We start from the raw sequence: 17,859 nt of genomic DNA on the forward strand, positions 1-17,859 counted from the left end.
TATATGAAGCACTAATAAATATATTAAAGAAATTTGAAATGTAATGAACACATTGGAAGCTGAGTTGAACCAGACTGAGAGAGAGAGAGTAAGAGAGAGAGAGAGAGAGAGAGAGAGAGAGAGAGAAAGGGGAGGAGGGGGGGATCATCATCCCTGCTGAAGATCAATCAGCGGGCTCCATCTACAGCAGATAGATCCAACACCTCTTTCCTCCTGCTCTGTCGCATCCATCCATTATCTGATCCGTTCACCTCCACTCATTCATTCATTCATTCATTCATCCATTCACCTCCAAGGGCGGTTCAAAGGTTGACGAGACCCGACGGACACATGTTATGCCTTGCGTAAACGCGACCCCCCCTCTTCGATGCATTTTTATTCATCTATTTTTTATCTTTGCGTCTGTTTCGCGCTCGGGGCCACTGACATGAGGAGCTGAGACCGACGCCGACTCAAGGATGAAAATGCTCCGGTTTCGCAGCCCCAGCATCCGCTCCTTGGACCAGGAGCTCCTCTGCACGATCAGGTTACTGGATGACTCTGAGATCTCGTGCACCATTCAGGTAGAGGAAAGCCTCGTGGATGTGGCTTTTTTTATTTGATCTTTGAACACAAACAAAGAAGGTAAACTGTGGCATTACGGGGATTATTATTCCCACCGTGTCACGAGGTTTGCTTGGACAAACATCGTTTTGTGCGCATCCTTCCCTGCTATCATTTCCTGTTATAATTTCCTGTAGGATGCTTTGCTTTGCTCCATACAGTGACAGAGAGAGACACGGATTTCTGAGGAGCAATATAAATGTGAGTTGTATGGAGAGAAGTTAGGATGAACTTTGCTTCATATTAAAGGAAAAAATGATGAAGCTGAGACTGGGCGTGGTGGTTATGAAAGTAATCATTTGTTATTGATTGTAAACATCCAGAGAAAGTTGTATTAAATGAAGATTCTGTTTATTTCTATGATTTTGCTGCAGGTTGATGCCCCAAGAGACATGTTATTAATAAAACTAAGAAAATGATTGAGACGCCCATATCTAAATGGATTTTCTCATTCAAATTTGATATTATTTTATTCTAATTTATTTATGCCTAATATTTGTCTTACAGATATATAAATCTCAGCAGGCGCACACATGTCCAAAAATGTCCAATTTGTTTCCTTTTAATGTCTGCTCCTATACCTTCTACTTCTGCTGATTTGGCAGTTCATTTCAGTGCTGTAATATTATAATCAGTTTAAAGGTTTTTAGTTGGATTAGGTGTTGCCATTGATGGTGTTTTAGTTTTAGGTTTTGCCTCTTGTAATGCATCTTTTGACCTTAAAAGAAAACATTGGTGTTTTGATCATATGTGTGGTTTTTGGAGGGTAATGGTCACAGTATTACAATGACTCAGAAATATCATGTTAACTTGCAGCTGTAAATAAATAAAATGAGCAACTCTTTTTCAAGTTTAGCTTATTATACAAAATAGAATTTATATAGTTTTTTCAAAAAAACAAGTGTTGGCTGCAAAAGTAGGAGATTTTCTTCAGTTTCCTTCACCAGAGAGGCATTAGAATTATATATGCAAAAACAAAAATATGAATACATATATCAACCACTCATATTCAAATAAATGTTTTTCTTCTTTATTTTATTTATTAAGATAAATTTTAAAAAATCTTTAAAAAACACTGTTTATTAACAATCTTCTAACCTAATTGGAACTGGACATTTGTCAAGAAATAGTAGAACAATTGATTTTTTTTTCCTACTTTTTACTTGCTCTGGAGACCAGAGTTCAGTGCCAAAGTCCCCAGTAGCAGAAATCTTTACTAGCAGAAAAAAGTCCCTAGATGTGGCGCTAGGCACTTTTTTGAAATAAAAGTACTACAGGGGTCTGAAAGTCGCTAAATATAGCGACAAAAGCGCTAAGTTGGCAACACTGCTCTTTGCATCGTTTGCTTTCAAATGGTTTGCTGCTGACCTTTCTGTACATGTGCAGCAAATGGACTGATCCAATGTGGTGGACACTAAAGGGGGGGCTGAGACACACTTAATATTATAAGCATTCTGATGGCATTTTAGCAAAATAATTTTGATCAAAAACATAATTATTTGCACAAATAAGGAATAGTTGTATTAATCATACATGTAAAAGGAGTTTTATGGGGCCCCCAGGAACTTTGAACTCTGATGCCACCTGTAGAAAAACAATTAGATCAAATGAGAGAAGACAGTCAGTAGTACAGAAATAAAGCATCCATGCCTCTGTGCTAACTTTCATCCATGGTGGTGGCAGTGTCATGTTAGAGCTTTCATTTTGGACAGTCATACAGTTGGATGTTTTAAACAGATAAACTAGACTGAAATAAAATGTCTGCAGTGTCTTCAACCTCTAAACTGCGATAACTTTTACATACAAGAGACAGACAGAGTGGTCTGGAAAATAAGAGGACATTTCATTTAGCTGGAACTTTGTTGCGCTGTGCAAAAGTAAAATATAAATTTTATAAAAAAAAAGAAAAATAATTATCCTAATTCTGATGCACAGGTCCAGGTTTCATTTTCTTCCTTTTTTTCTGATACCAGTTTGGAGTTTGGGTATATTCTGCTGATTCCTTTTTTTTTTTGAAAAACACATTATTCTTTAAAGAGTGTAACAATAAAGGGGAACATTTATCATAAGATTTTTTAAAATTGAGTTGACTTTATAAATCCAACAGACAATGAATGACTTAGATTTCCCTAATTTATCAGTTAAAGAATACACTCTAACCTTTGTCAAAAGATATCTGCTATTTTGATTACTTACACTGGAATTGAGAGGATGTGTTTTAAAGCATCTGAATGCAGGAGAAAGTAACCCAGTGTTTGACCTGCTCATCATCATAGCTGATAAAGGGGAAAAAATAAAATTTTTGGCTGATTGATTGATGCATCTATTGATATAAAAAAATATTGACAAACTGTAAAATGTTCTCCCCTCCATCTCTGCTGAGAATAGCTGACTATCAGTAACTGTCACACTATTTCTGTAAGTGCATCACTTTGTCTCAGGACCATTCGCCCGCCTAAGCCTTGTTGTGTAAAGCCGAATGACTAAACAGCCTCTCGCTGTAGCCAAGTATCTTGCTGATACTTTGCATGGATTCAATCAATGATTTAAAAGAGATCATTTTATGCACAAAGAGAAAAGGAAGAAGTAGAGTGTGAAACAGAGCATGTCTATGTGTGCTACCCTTGTTCTTTAGTGCTCACGTGGACATAACACTTGCATGCTTGCTTCTTTGAGTGTTAAACAAAACAACAAAACATATTCAAAAGTGTTTATACAGGAGAAAATATTAAAGAGTGTATTTTCTCCACAAGATGTTTAAAAGCAAGAGTGCACCGCTGTGAAATGGGTGTTTGGGGCTTTTACCTGATGTTGTGTGCATATGTCTGAATTATCAGGAAATAGACCTTTATGTTTCTAGCTGACTGCGTTTTACTGGGCTTTCTTTAATGGCTTTGTGTTCCGGTGCTAAGCTGCTCCTTCCTACATATTTCATGACATCCTGCTCTCACCATGGTGCGCTTCTGATGCCCAACAGTGCTTCTCCAATTTCCATTGTGTGGAGACTATCTGCCCTTTTTGTTAGTTTTCATTTTCCTCTACAATGTCATCATCTGACTGTCGTATTATGTATATTCTACCAATGCTCTATATGAAGGTCAGGATAAAATATCAGTGGTGGCACTAGATTAAAAAATTGTAATGTAAAGAACAATTTTCTACAATGGGATCTATCATGAACATTAAGTGAGTCTTATTTACCCTTTAAAGGCACACTATGCAACATTTTTCAGTTAATTAATGTGTTCCATAACGTTTTGGATGATTAAATGAGTCATTTCAGGTTGAACAAAGGTATTCTCGGCCGCCCTGGTGGTCTGTGGGGGAAATACCGCACTTGCAATTGCAGGAGCCCTCGGCCCGCACCCACAGGCTCAGAAGTCTCGCGAGAGTCGGTCTTGCTTTACGGCGAGAACTGCTACACGCCCCCCGTTAAAAGCATGCTCGTTGCTAGCACAGCGGCATTCTTTGTGCAGTTAGTCATTCGTTGCGTTCGCCTGTCTGCAAAGCTCAAAACAACCGCGCCTGGCTTGACGGAGAAACCAGGAGAACAGCTGTGCATATTTACGACAGTGCACTTTTACTTTCGCCCTCTGGGGGGAGCCTCGCTGGAAAATCAACACCGGTTGCATAGTGTACCTTTAAAGTATCAGCTCTTGAAAGTCACAGAAGCATTATGGGTCACTGCCCCTGGATCCCCTTCAGTCACAGACAGCATTAGAACTTATTTAAAAAAAGTTTGCAGTTATCTGGGTCTCACAAATCCTGTCTGTAGGCAGTCTAGGTCATGCACACATTTTTCAGCAATTGCCTCTGAACTATCTATTTGTTGGCTCATAAAAACTTATGTAATGTTTAAACTGATATCTCTGTCTCAGACATAGTTTGAGACTGCTATTTCAGAGTATATATAAAAAATAAATACTAATATGTAACATTATTACTAAATAACAAGTAGAAAAAAATTAAAAACATAAACCTATAGATATAAATCTTTACATTAAGTCTGTAATACATATATTTTAGAAAAGGATAAAGAACATCCAGCGGCAATATCTCCTCTTAACTGACAAAAATGTTATTCACGTGAAAGTAAAAGGTATTGTGTAGTACAAATACTCCTAAAAATAGAAATAGTTTTCAAAAATTTACTCAAGTTAATCTAACTGTATAACTGTAACTAGTTCCTACCTACCTCTGAATATTTTCCTATAGTGTTCTTTTCTCTTAAAGTTATCTGCAAATCTCCTACACATAATTTTTCTACATCCAACTGTACTGATGGGAGGGTTTTCTTCAGTTTTTTCATGGTCATGACTCATGACTGGAAAGACAGGATCACGGTCAGGTCGGCCAAAAACCTCACAAAAAAGGTATAGTATACATATCGGACTGTTGATTTAAACTTAAATCCCATTTTTTTTAAGTTAGCCAGATAGGAAACTTTAATATGACTGTCTATGTTTTCCCCAACTGTTGAAAGTCATCCTAATGCTCCCTTTCCACTGCCTCCACTTGGCCTGTCTCTACTCCACCCCACCAATTTGCAAATGTTTCCTCTGCTGCTTTTTCAGTACTGTTACTTGCTTTATTTGGATCTGTTCAGAAGTAGGCAAAATCACAGACTGAGTTATAAAAACATTTTAAAATTGGTGGGATGGAGTAGATCCAGGTCAGATGGAGTCTGTGCAAAAGAGGCATTAGTGTATACTCTTTACAGAAATAAAATAAATACAAAAATCTATCTTATGTCTAAATTAATTTGATAAAGCAAATAAAGATAAAACCGGAAACCTTTAGTCTGATTTAATCTAAGAAAAGATCATTTGTTGTACACAGCTTATGTAAACATCTGGTGTAGATGAACTTGACAGGAACTTGTGTCTGTACAGTGTGTGTTCCTCATGTCTGTGTAGTGGCCCACAGCGCTGAGCATGTCTGGCCTCCTGCTCCAGTGTTCAGTGGTAATGTTTAGTCAGACCTGCTGCAGGACAGACATGTCAGGATCAATACATTCTGACCTCATCTGCTTTCACCTCTTCTAGTCATGTCTCCCTCCTTTTCTCCTTGTCCTTCCATCTATCCATCACACTCCCACTCTCATTTCCTTCTGCATCTTCTTCTTCTTTCACTCTCTTTTGCCACCCCCACTTATCCTCTGCTCCAATTTCAGCTTCATCCTCTTTGGCTACCTTTTTCTGCTCCATTATTGTTCTCCTTACTTTTTCTCTGTCCTTTGCTTCTCTGTGACACGTCATGTTTAATTAAGGGTAATCACTGTTGTTCATGAGGCCAACATCAGTCAGCTGTCAGCAACAAAACTGTGTTTATGTGTTTATGTGGTAATGGGGTCGTTTGTGGACAAGTCAAAGTTTTGTCGATACAGGCCATTGTCATTCAAGAATTAGTTGCATTTCAGCATGCTAATATAAAATTATAATCGGAATTAGACATCATTAAATTGGAAGTGCATTCAGGTTAAAGAATCATATAAACTGTCTCTGTCTGTTGGTCGGTCGAAGAGACGCTTCTCTGTGAGTGTGAACAAACTTGACACTGCTCTTGTTTCAGCTTTTAGGCATTATTTGAAGCAACTTATAAATAGCATTCGTTTTCTATTCTTATCTTACTCGCAGGCATCCTTTTGATGTTGTGCCCAAGATGATTAAAGAGAAATAATCCATTCTGTGAATGCTGCTTGCAAACCAGCAGGAAGCATCGAGAGATCAGGCGCCTCCTTTCCTTAAGGAACAGAAGCACAAGTGGGCAAAAATCTTAGATGGTTGATAAGAGAAAATTATAATATATCATTGCTGGTCATGAAACATGAGCTGGAGGAACTCTGGAAATTTAACCATGAAGGAAAGGAATGGGAGAGGAAATGTAATGGCGGGGCTCTGGAAAAAAAAAGATTAAGTAGATTAAAACATCAAACGGATTGGAAATGAGGCTGTGACAGCTCACAGATTCCTTTTTAAAAGGAAGATGGGAGGAAAATGAAAAGAATAGACTGAAATAGATTGATATACCCTAAAAAAATCAAATGGTTATCAAAGGATAAGAGACCATTTATTAAAGAGGTCAAGGAACACAAGACAGAAATGTTATACCTGAAAACAGAACATTGAGAATGGTGAGAGGGGTCATTTACAGAAAACAATGCTTTTCAGACACCAGTATCGGCTATAGGATTTTCAAACTTCAATGTAATAAAGTCCTTGAATAATGAATAAAGACAGCATAGCAGAGATTGATTGAATACATTTTAAAAGTCATTTTTCAAACAAAAAAGGTTTAATAGTTCAGCCTCAATTATGTTATTTATCATACTTTAACGCAGTTAGGTTGAGTTCTGAATTCAAAATGAGGAGAACATATAATACTTGATTGTTTTTCAGACTTTAACAGCATCCCACATATACTGCTAACCAGAAACATTTATTTTGGCACACTTTTCAAAGTTTATTAATATGTATCACATTTCAACAATCCTGTCCAAGGCATAAAATAAAAGAGAATAAAAAAAGTTTAAAATTACAATTCCACAAGCTATAAGGAAAAATAAAACTTCAATATAAAGTAAAAGAAAACATAATCCACAGCTGAGCAGGAGTGAAAGGCCTGTCTGAACACATGATTTTAGCTGTGATTTAAAGACGTTAGTGGATCATAGAAGATCACCCCCATCTTTAGCACCTAGTTCTGAAACAAGAGCCCTTATGTGGTGGTTAACAGTTCAGGCAAACATGCTGGAGCAAGGTCATTTATGGCTTTAAACAAACAGCAGGACTTTATCTGACATAAACTGGAAGCTTGAGAAGAGAATGGGGCTAAATGTGGGGAAATTAGACATTTTCTGGTAACTTTGATAAATACTTTTTCATCTAGGGTACCAATCATATATATATATATTTTTTAGCTAAAAATGTTTATTGTTAATTCCCATGGTTTAGACTCAGACTTCCTTTAATGTCATTGTACAAAGCCAGATAGTGAAATTGACACTGGGATGTTGTTGCTTGGCTACCAGGTACAGAAAGGTCTGTATGTAGGTTGGGTAATGAATACTGTGGATAGTTAAAAAAAATAACTATTTAAATATAGCTGTAAATATTAAAGAGCTGAGAAAAAAAGTGATTTTACTGCAATATGGAGTTGGGATCTGAAAATAAAGAATGCGGGTAATAAGACAAGTGTGGTAGCAGCATGGATTAAGATGATGAAATGAAATGAAATGAACAATCTGGTATTTCACTGCACATAATATTGCACTATATCAAAATTGGGTCGGGAATATTTTTCCATGTGTTTTTCTTCGCAGAGGTGTTCTTCAGAGCTTCAAAGCTTTCAAAGAAATCGTTGAGCTAATTGAGGAAGCTGATGTTGTCCTGGAAGGGTGTGGTTGGTGCTTTGGAATCTGTAATGTTCTGGATGCCCTGCCACAGTTGTCTGGTGTTGCTGGGGTCCTGGAAGAAGCCTTGGATCTTCTGATTGTGGATGTGTTAAAAATCTAACACAAAGTGAATCCAGTAGAACTTTTTATGAAAAAGTTCTACTGGATAATAAAAATAAAAAGTTTTTATTGCCTACCTGGAATGGGTGACAATAGTTGAATAAACTTATGGCTCTCAAAATGGTATTGGTGCCCTATTTGTTGGTACTCGCCGATACCGATACCACCATCTTAGGGCAGTATCGGGGCCCCGTCCGATACTGGTATCGGTATCGGTGCAACACTACTTTTAATTGTCTTAATATTAAGCAACATGCTTCACATCTGATAAAAACAGAAAAGCTGACTGAATCCATCCATGTAACATCACTGAGAATAAAAAAATTAAAAACACAGATTAAAGAGCTCACACAGGTTTCTGTTTTACAAATGTACTTCATTAGAGTTGCTGTAAAACCAATTCAGCCTGTCTGAGAATAATATATTTTTCTCTTTTTTCACTGAAAAGTATTAACAATGATATATTTAGAAAGAATATACTGAGGATCCTCATCTTAATCAACTTTGACATATTCAAGGTTGATTTGTTATTTTGCAGAAATGTTTGGTCAAGCTGGTTAAATCTCAAAATGTTGGAAGTTGTGTGTAAGATTTCATCATTCTCAAGGACCCACTACAATCACCTCAGATCTTATTTAGTTTTCAATACATAATCAGTAACTTTATATTTGTGTTTAGAATTCAAAATAACTCCTGGATATTTCAAATGTTTTCCTTTCGGATTTCTTTAGTTTAGAGTAGTACAAAATAACTGACTGTATCATTTAACCTAATTTGTATAAATACTTCTGCTGTGGTTAGCTATTTGAACATAAACATATAATTTAAAAAAAACATATTTAATAGATGGTAATTCATGTTTATATAGAGCTTAGATAACATACAATGACACTGGATACGTTGCTCTCAGTTGACACATTTACAAATTTTTTCCAAATCAGAGACATTGCAGCCTTACATTTGTGCAAACATCCTTTCTTCCCTATATCCATTTAATTCTGCCTGAAGCACAAAGATAAAAACATGTTATACCATCTGTGAATATCAATGCTGCAAACGCTGCTACGTCTTGTTGTATGATGGCACTGGCACCTTAATTATCATAGCTCTTTTTTAATTCCATTGTCTAGATCTGCAAGATCTGCTTTTTGAAACTAAAGTAAACACACAGTGCAATTAAATAATATTAACCCCTTCCATGTTTCTACTAATGTTGCTTTCTTGCATGGTTCAGATCATCAAACATAATCAATATTTTACAAAGAGAACCTGAAAAACTACAAAATACAGTTTAAAAATATTATTTCTACAAACTGGAGAAAAATGGTAGATTTTTAGAAAATTGACTCTTTCTTTACAAATTAAAAGATGTCACCTAATCAGCAAAAACAGAGAAAATGCGTAAGAGGACAAATCCTTTTTACAGAACTGTTTGCTAAAACCTTATATTGGACAATGACACCAGCATTCTTCCCTATGTGAGCTCTTTGTTGTATCTCCTTCCCTAGATCAGAGAAGACAACTTCTCCTTTTTGTATCTGAAGGTTTCCCTAAATATAAGCTATTATTTTCTGCTGCTCCTCTCTTTAAAAAAATCTGTAATAACCTAAAGCTAGTCAGTTTTTTCTCACAGCCCCACCTTTGCAAGGGAATAGTTTGGAAACAGCAGATTAAAAGTGTGTCCTGCAATCTGTCAGTGCTGCAGCTGCAGTCCTGTTTTTATTGTCATTCAATGACACATTTCCAGTTTTACAGAGGGTAATGTTCCTTTAAAACTAAACTGCTTTAGCTCCCTTTTTCTTAATTTGTAGCTCTTCCTGAGCTAATAAGCTTTGTGCACAGCCATGAAATGCAGAGTTCTGAGCATTACACAACAGCTTTTGTGTGTTTACTTGTGCAATCCTTTGTGTCTATACTGTGTATAAATATGAGCATCTTTAGAGCATGACAGGCTATGAAATGGTCATTGGTTTCCTTCCCTGCACTCCGGGGCAAGGTGACTCTTGTACCTTCAGGGGATGTGGAGGGCTATCAGCAAAATGGCAACAGAAATATAACTTAAAGTAGATTTAAATTCTTTATTTAAACGTAGAAAATTATATGTAAAATATCAACCAAGAACTTTCCTTTAAATCCTTACAGAAATTCCAGATTTTCTACCTATCCATCTGTGCACCCTGAGGTGGTTTATTGAGATAAGCATACTCATACATTTGGGTAGTTCAGTTTTTGCAGGTCAACCTAACATGCTTGTTTTGCTTCTCAGAAAGAGAGACAACTTAAAGAAAACCTTCATGGGAACAACATGCAATCTTAACAAAGAAAGACCATTGCTGGGATTTAAATCTACGAACATATTGACTGTTAAATAATGACCGCTTTCTATCGCACCCTGCTAAATACTGGTATTGCAGCTTTAAGCATTGACCGATAACGATGTGGACCCAATACAATACCAGCACAAATCATCCATAATTTAATTAGATATTTTGTTTTTGGAATTTAAGACAAGGCTCGATCAAGAGTCATAACTTAGAGGACACCTGGCCTATTTATTGTTAACCAAATTCTGGGATTAGTTGACAGAAATGGAGTGTTTCTGTCAGCATGCAGATATTAGAGATGCAAGATGATATATTTAAATGTTCATTTTTTTGGCTGATATTGGACCAGTTTCCAATATAAATATTAGAAATTCCCAGTTGGAGGTTCATGATCTTAACAGGACAATGACCTTAAATATACACCAATTGCTACAAGGAGATCACTTTGATCGAAGAATATACTTACATGTTAAAATGGCCCCTTGTCATGTGAGGTGAAGTCAGCCTTGTTTCCCCTCAAAGAAATTTGAAGTAATCCTCATAATTAAAGAAATTATGAACCCGACTGAAGCATTATAAGCCAACATTACAACTGACTGTAGGGAGCCAATCAGGAAATAATGTGTCACCCTAGTCGCAGCAGCGCTTCCTGTGTAGCCACAGCTGGGAGCCTGAAACCTCTTTATGAAGAAATTAAATCCCATAAGAAGTGTGTATAAGGTGCTGTGCTGTGGATAAAATGTGATTTTTGAAGTTACTTTAAAAGAGGAAGTAACAAATAAAGAGAATCCTTCTCTTCATACTAAGTTTAACCATTGTACAATGATTTTGATTTAACATTGTTCTTACAATTTCTTTGCACTTATGACAAAACTAAGAGCTTGTAAAATCATTATTTTACACCGATGTGTAAAATGCAACAAAATGAGCCACCCGTGGTGTGAATAATTGATGAGTTTCTTTTTTTCTGGACAAGTTATAAGGACTTGCTTGTCCAGCAGTCTGGCTCTCCGGCTTGCTCCTGGACTCCTGCTTCGATACTTCATTTCAGAAGATGAAGTTAGGGGGCTGGAGGCTCCAGCCTCCCTGTCATCCCAGCTCAACCACTCGAGAGAGGGTTCCAAGGAGCAGAAGAAACAGACCTTTTGTCTTAGTGAGCGCTTGAAGAAGGTTTAGGGTAAGATTTAGGTAGATGTAAGGGTTCCAATGAGCAGAATAAATAGAACATTCAAGACCAAACAAAATGGGCCAGATAAGAAGTTTATATCCAGAAGAAAGAAAAAAATAAGCAGACCGGATGATTTTTCCAGAGTTTTAGTGTCATTATGATGTCACAAGTATAGAGCAATAAAATGAACTCTCTGCATTTAACCCATCCCTTTGAGGAGCAGTGGGCTGCCATTGTGGCACCCAGGGAGCAGTGTGGGGTTAATGGTCTTTGTTCAGGGATCCAGAGTGGCAGTCTGTGGGAGTGGGGCTCGAACTCAGAAGCTCAGGATTCCAGGCTTGATGCCCTAACCACTAAGCCCCCCCTCCCAGACCAGTGATACCCCAAAGAATTTGGAAAGTAATCAGAATGTCTGTATTAGACTATTCTTAGGGTAAGATAAAATATTTATAAGCTCAAGACAGAAGCAAGAAGAAGGAAGTTTTGAAGTCCTAAGCCTGAAGAAAACAGGAGCCAGAGGATTTGTAGGGAAAGCAGTTATAACATCCAGGGGTCAGCCTTGGATGATGCTCTATTTTTAAGAAACTATGGCTTTTGAAAAATATAAGTTTGATCTCAAAGCAGTATTAGAAGGACTGAATGGCCTCCTGTTTCCATAGACAACATAGAAATGGGTTTAATTCATGAACCATAAGGATATTGATTTTTTATTTTATTCAGAGGGAGAAGTAGTCTAACTGCAGAGGGTCAGAATGATTGGTTATTGTTAGGGTGTTGTTAGGCAAAGTTCTATGTTTACACCTTGAAGATTTTTACGGGACATATCCTTAAAATAACACTTCATTATATATATGTATTAGATAACCAAGGTTTCCTATAGCCAAATCGTATTTATACGCCATCCTAGGGATCTTTACGTCAGGAATCCAAGTGGTTTGTGTCAGCTGAGGCCATGGGGGGCTTAGGGGGACTCAGCAGATATTCAGATTTAATAACCTGTTAAAGGTGTGAAAATGCGATTTTCAACATAATTCACCTGAACTGAGCTACAGCTTTTTTAATAAAAAGTTTTTATTGAATACACACTAAATGTCGGTACACACTACACCTTTCCAAGTTTTTTTTAAAATAAATTTAGCTTTGTTCTTCAAATAAACAACACTACTTTTTGATGTTGAGAAGCCCCAAGAGATTCCAGTAAATCTTCAATGGTAAAAAAAACAGAAAAAAATTGTGAATGCTTTAAAAAAAAAAAAATCTGAATTAAGCTAGAATAAAGCACAAGCTCAAACTAACCAAAATATACAACATATTAATAAAGTTGGTAAAAGAAAAAAGGACATACCATGTTTTAGTGTCCCCCAAAAAACAATTAGCTCTTTACCTCAGCTCTTATGCTCTGAAACACTGAATGGCTTTTCCAGCAGCCCGTTCCATACCTAATGCATTGATTTGTCTCTCTTATATCCTCATCAAGCTCCAAATCGATCCATGCTTTGGCTTCTAGCCTGATGTGTGGTGGCGTTAGAAATATTGCCAGTCTTAGTAGTAGTAGGACAAGAATGTTGCTATGCACTTGCTGAAAAGCCTGCTCACATATTTTAATACTTAACTGAGAAAAAACAGTAAATAGGTCCAATTGGTTTGTAAATCTTTGTTTTCCATAGACCAACAGAAGTTAATTTAAACATAAAGACAATAAATCAGTTTAGTTTACATTTCTTTCATGTGTTAGACCTTGAACTACTTTGTGTGGATATTTAAACCAGGGCCTATAGCTGTATTTAAACAATCACTTATGTCTCTATCTCCCATTATTCAGTTCTAAGGTTGCAGCCACTAGTTAGAGTTAAAGGAGGCAATAGTTTTACACTTAAACTCCCAAAGTATGTCAGTTCAGGCACTTACTCCAAATCATGAAATGAACTATTTGAAAGGAGAGGAGATTACATGCAAAATTATTCATTAATAAGTAATTTTTTTAACAGGGCCAGAATGCTCCACCAGTGTTGGAGTCGTTTTTGGTCACATAGTCTTGATCTAAAAAAATATTAAATATTTTTAGCCAGTTGAACTGCAATAAAAGTACATTTTTTAATCAACATTATTCACATATCTTAAGAAGAAGCTCATGTTGAGCTGTTTGTTTGGGTGTTTCGGTCAAGTTTATTTTGATACGCACGGTATTTTAACTATAGTCTACCAGACCTAATTCCTCTATTTATTCATTCATTCTGCAGTGTAATGAGCATGACATGTTTAGCCAAAATACATTATTTTGGAAAATGGACCCTGTAAAGGGTAGCAACAGAGGTGTTATGGTTTTGAGATAGTTTGATCAAGCACACCTAGCTTACCATTACGCACTCCCAGTACGGTGTTTCTTTGAGATTTTGTTAGTGACTTTAAACAGAGTTTACAGGTTTTACAGAGTTTAAAGCTGTATAATCTCTCTGGTAGACAGCTTCTAGAAGGGTCACACTGAAATTATTTCAGCAAAAGAAGTTAAAGTTAGCTATTGAAAGGTAATATCTTTTAACATTTTCCACAGAAGAAGAAAATAAATTATTCTTCTGAAAATGTCCCTTTCTTAAATACATAGTCAGGAGAAGCTGCTGATGGTGATTCTAGGAGTGATTATGTATATGCATAAGTGTTTGTGTTGTGGGTTCCTGCGATTACTTCCCTCCTGAGTAGGAGAAAAATCTGGTCTGAGGCATGGATGACTGTGGTGTCTTTTTTTGTCTAGCTGGTTTGTAGTTGTTTGACCCAAATGCAGATTCACACGGAGAACAAGTGCATTTTAATGTTTTATTTACAAAAGCAACAAGAATCTGAAGGCAGAAAACAGCAGGAAGTCAGATGAACTTTGTGACTGAGGGGAGGAAGCAGACTGATGAGGACTAGACAGGACGGGCTTGATCAGAGAGATGTGCAAAAACAGGATGAATCTTGAAATGATCATGCAGCTTAAGGCAAACTGCGGAGTGACTGAGTACTGCCTGGATTTAAAATGGAGCAATGAATGTGGGAGAGAGTTTGCAATTAGAAGCCTTTAGGTTAATGTCATGAGTTGATAGACAACCCTTTTGTCCAGGTAAGTACTGGGGAGTTGGAGTCCTTTTCCAATTGGCCAGAAGTGGATTTGTTTCCACTGACCAGTTCAAGGCAGAAACTGTCAGGTACCAGACTCATCTGAAGCGCTGAATGTGGTGTTTGACTGAGGTAACTGCAATGCCCTGTTGGTCAGATGGAAACAGGTGAGGTTTGGATCCTAGAGAGGACAATAATTTAGACGGACCAGTAGCAAACAAAGTGTGACAGTTACGTACATATCGACCCAAGGAAACTAAGTACTAAGGGTGTGACGAACAGTGGTAGTGAAAGGATGCCTCCATCTCCTGGTTCATGCATTCAGATTGATCATTTGTTTGGTGATAAACACCTGAGCTTAGAGCAGTCTTGGCCCCCAAAGAAGTACAAACCTTCCAAATCTGGGAGATAAATTGCGGACCCCTGTCCAACAGGATTTCACAAGGGATTCCGTAAAGGCGGGATGCTCAGTCAGGAGCTAAGCTGTCTCAAGGGACAACGGGAGTCAACGACGAGGGATGAGGTGGCAGGCTTTGGAGAGACGGTATGTTATAGTGAGGATAGTGCTGAAACCCTTAGATGGTGGTAGTGTAGTAACGAAATTAAAGGCAATATGAGACCACAGATGTTTAGGGATAGGCAATGGTTGAAGAAGGCAACTGGGGGGCTGCTGACTAGCCTTGTTGTGGGCACACACTGGACGGACTATAGAATATAACTTTTAACATCCTTATACATTGTAGGCTACTAGAAAATTTGTTTAAATTAAACAAAGAAAAAACCTGGTCCGACAGGTGAGGTAGAGGTGTGGATAATTCCAGCAGCTACCGACTCAATTATGTACCTCAGTCTCCATACCGGTACTCTCTCTCTCAGGCCCGTGCAGGTTATACAGCCTACTGGAGGGAAGCGGAGTGGTCATATGGGTGGTGAGGCAGGAGAGAGAGAATTAGACTTACTAGGTTTTATCCTTAACAACCAATAAAGATCAAGGGGAATTGACTGAAACCTATTTAACATTGTAACAGGAATCCACAAAACCTTCCAATTACACCTGCATAATGCTCAGGTGTGGGGAAATTGGAAAAATGATAATGGAGGGAGATTCTGCTGGGTCTGCCTTTCTGGATGATTCTGTCATATTGGTTTGTAGTTTCTTTGACCCACATGCATAATCCCAGGGAGAACCGGTGAGTTTTAATGTTTTATTTACCAAAGCAGGTGTACAATTGCAGAAAGTAAGTTGAACTTCCTCAGTGTAAGGGGAAAAAGCAGACTGATCAAGAAGGAGTTGGTTGATGACAACTGATTTGACTAATTGATTTGTTTACTTGAGAGATGAAGGGGAGGTAGCATCGATCTGTAGGGGTGTGATTCGGTGGGCTTTGCAGGTTGTACACCAAAGGTCCAGGAGAAGGCGAGTGAGATCCGAGAGCTTTGGTACTACAAGTGTCAATGAAAACTGGAGACAAACTGGGGTTCCCTGGTGGTCTGGAACAATAACAGAGTCCACACAGGTTGCAATTACCTGGTTCGATCCCCACAGCCTCCACTCTGGGTTCCTGAGCAAGACCCTTAACCCCACACTGCTCCCCAGGTGCCTCACAATGGCAGCTCACTGCTCCCCAAGGGGATGGAATAAATGCAGAGATACATTTCTCCAACGTGAGATCAGTTAAGTTTAGTTATTATTATTAATCACTTGGGCAAAGAGAGATGATCCTTTGCCTCCCTATGTACATGCTAGTCATCTTGATTGAGAAATTTTCTCAGGTTGGCAGCAACACCGGCTCAGTCATCATCAAGATCCTCTTTGTGACACAAAGCTCACTCACACCAGAAAAAAACAGCAAAACCCCAGAGACCCTAACATTTTTATTTATACCTGTTTTTGTAGACCTCCTGTTGGCCAGCATGTGAACTTAGCTGGCTGTAATGGTGATGTTTTACTAACACAAAATAACTCTACCGGCTGGGTCTGTGCCAAACAAATGTCAAAGTGCACTTTGCTTCTGCTAAACTGAACACACTCGTTGTTGCTGCTCTTTCTTAGTGCATGTGTGTGCTTGTGTGTGTGAGAGAGAGAGTGGACTGAGAGGGTCTGAGAGAGTGAGTACTTTGCTGTCATTAGGTGAGATCATGTAAAGACAGAATGACTGGTTTAATTTTTAATGCCTAGCCTTTGGAAATATAAAATATGTATCTTGCCCTTGTTGGACATGACATAGACTCTTTATCTCTCTCTCCCACTCTTTTCCTCTTTCTTTTTGCCTCACTAGTCAGCCTTCCTATCTCTCTGTTATGTGCTTTCTTTTTTTAGCCGTGTTTTTGCTTTCTCTCCCTTTCAGCCTCTCAGCATGTTTGGCCCTGTTTCACTCTATGTCTGGTCAGGGTTTCTCTCCTCTTACTTGGCATTTGTCCACCTCTGTTCTTCCCCTGTTTGCCCTGAGAACCAGACAGAGGGAAGGTGTTTGATGATCTTGCTGGAAAGTGCTCTAAGCTTTCCTGTTTCCCTCTGATTCTTCTATTTTCCTTCTCCTTCTGTGTCTGTTTGTGTTTGCTTGTTATATTTAACAGCTTGATAGCAATGTTGTTACAGATCCGCTGTAAATCCAAAGGAGATATGGTCAAACACACACTGACAGAAATATGGATTTTATACAGATAAAAGCATATCTGTTTACACACACTCCTGTTGCATTTCTTTTATTTCTATGGACAAACCACTGTGTACCTTCCCATATATTCAACAATATCAAAAAAGTACCAGTGTTTTGCAAGACAAGCACCCTCAAATAACTACAGTACTCACTGATTATCAACCCCCTACACTAAGACTCCAACAGTAGATCCTCATAAAGACGATCACGCCTGTATCCACAGAGACAAGCGTCTAATTGACCCTCTACTGTCACTTACCGGTACATATAATATCTAATTTGTGGTCAATGTGGACCTGCTACTTCTGAGAAGCCTGACAATGAGACGTGATGCAAGACTCTCTCATAGGTCACAGAGATCAGAAACTGTTGATATTTACAGCTCAGTGTTAGATAGGATGAGGTGTTTTGCATAAAGGCATGTGGTGTCAATATCAGATTTGAATTAATAGAATGCTGGTTTAGTTTGTTTTGCTATGCATTTAGACCCTGCATGTA

The 17,859-nt window shown here is 37.9% G+C and overlaps 1 protein-coding gene across 6 annotated transcripts in view; it reads left to right on the forward strand.

Annotated features, from left to right (window-relative positions):
* The first annotated feature begins 177 nt into the window (after window positions 1-177).
* The window catches only part of frmd3 (FERM domain containing 3), a 58,387-nt gene continuing 40,705 nt past the window's right edge, over window positions 178-17,859 (forward strand). For all 6 annotated transcript variants that reach the window (XM_015374253.1, XM_015374255.1, XM_015374257.1 and 3 more), the window contains exon 1: window positions 178-563. In XM_015374253.1, the coding sequence (XP_015229739.1) occupies window positions 459-563 (105 nt within the window). In that variant the 5' untranslated portion in view covers window positions 178-458. The remainder of the gene's footprint in view (window positions 564-17,859) is intronic.

The sequence above is a fragment of the Cyprinodon variegatus genome, unplaced genomic scaffold (assembly GCF_000732505.1).
Source record: "Cyprinodon variegatus isolate N-32 unplaced genomic scaffold, C_variegatus-1.0 Scaffold100, whole genome shotgun sequence".
In the NCBI taxonomy this organism is placed as follows: domain Eukaryota; kingdom Metazoa; phylum Chordata; class Actinopteri; order Cyprinodontiformes; family Cyprinodontidae; genus Cyprinodon; species Cyprinodon variegatus.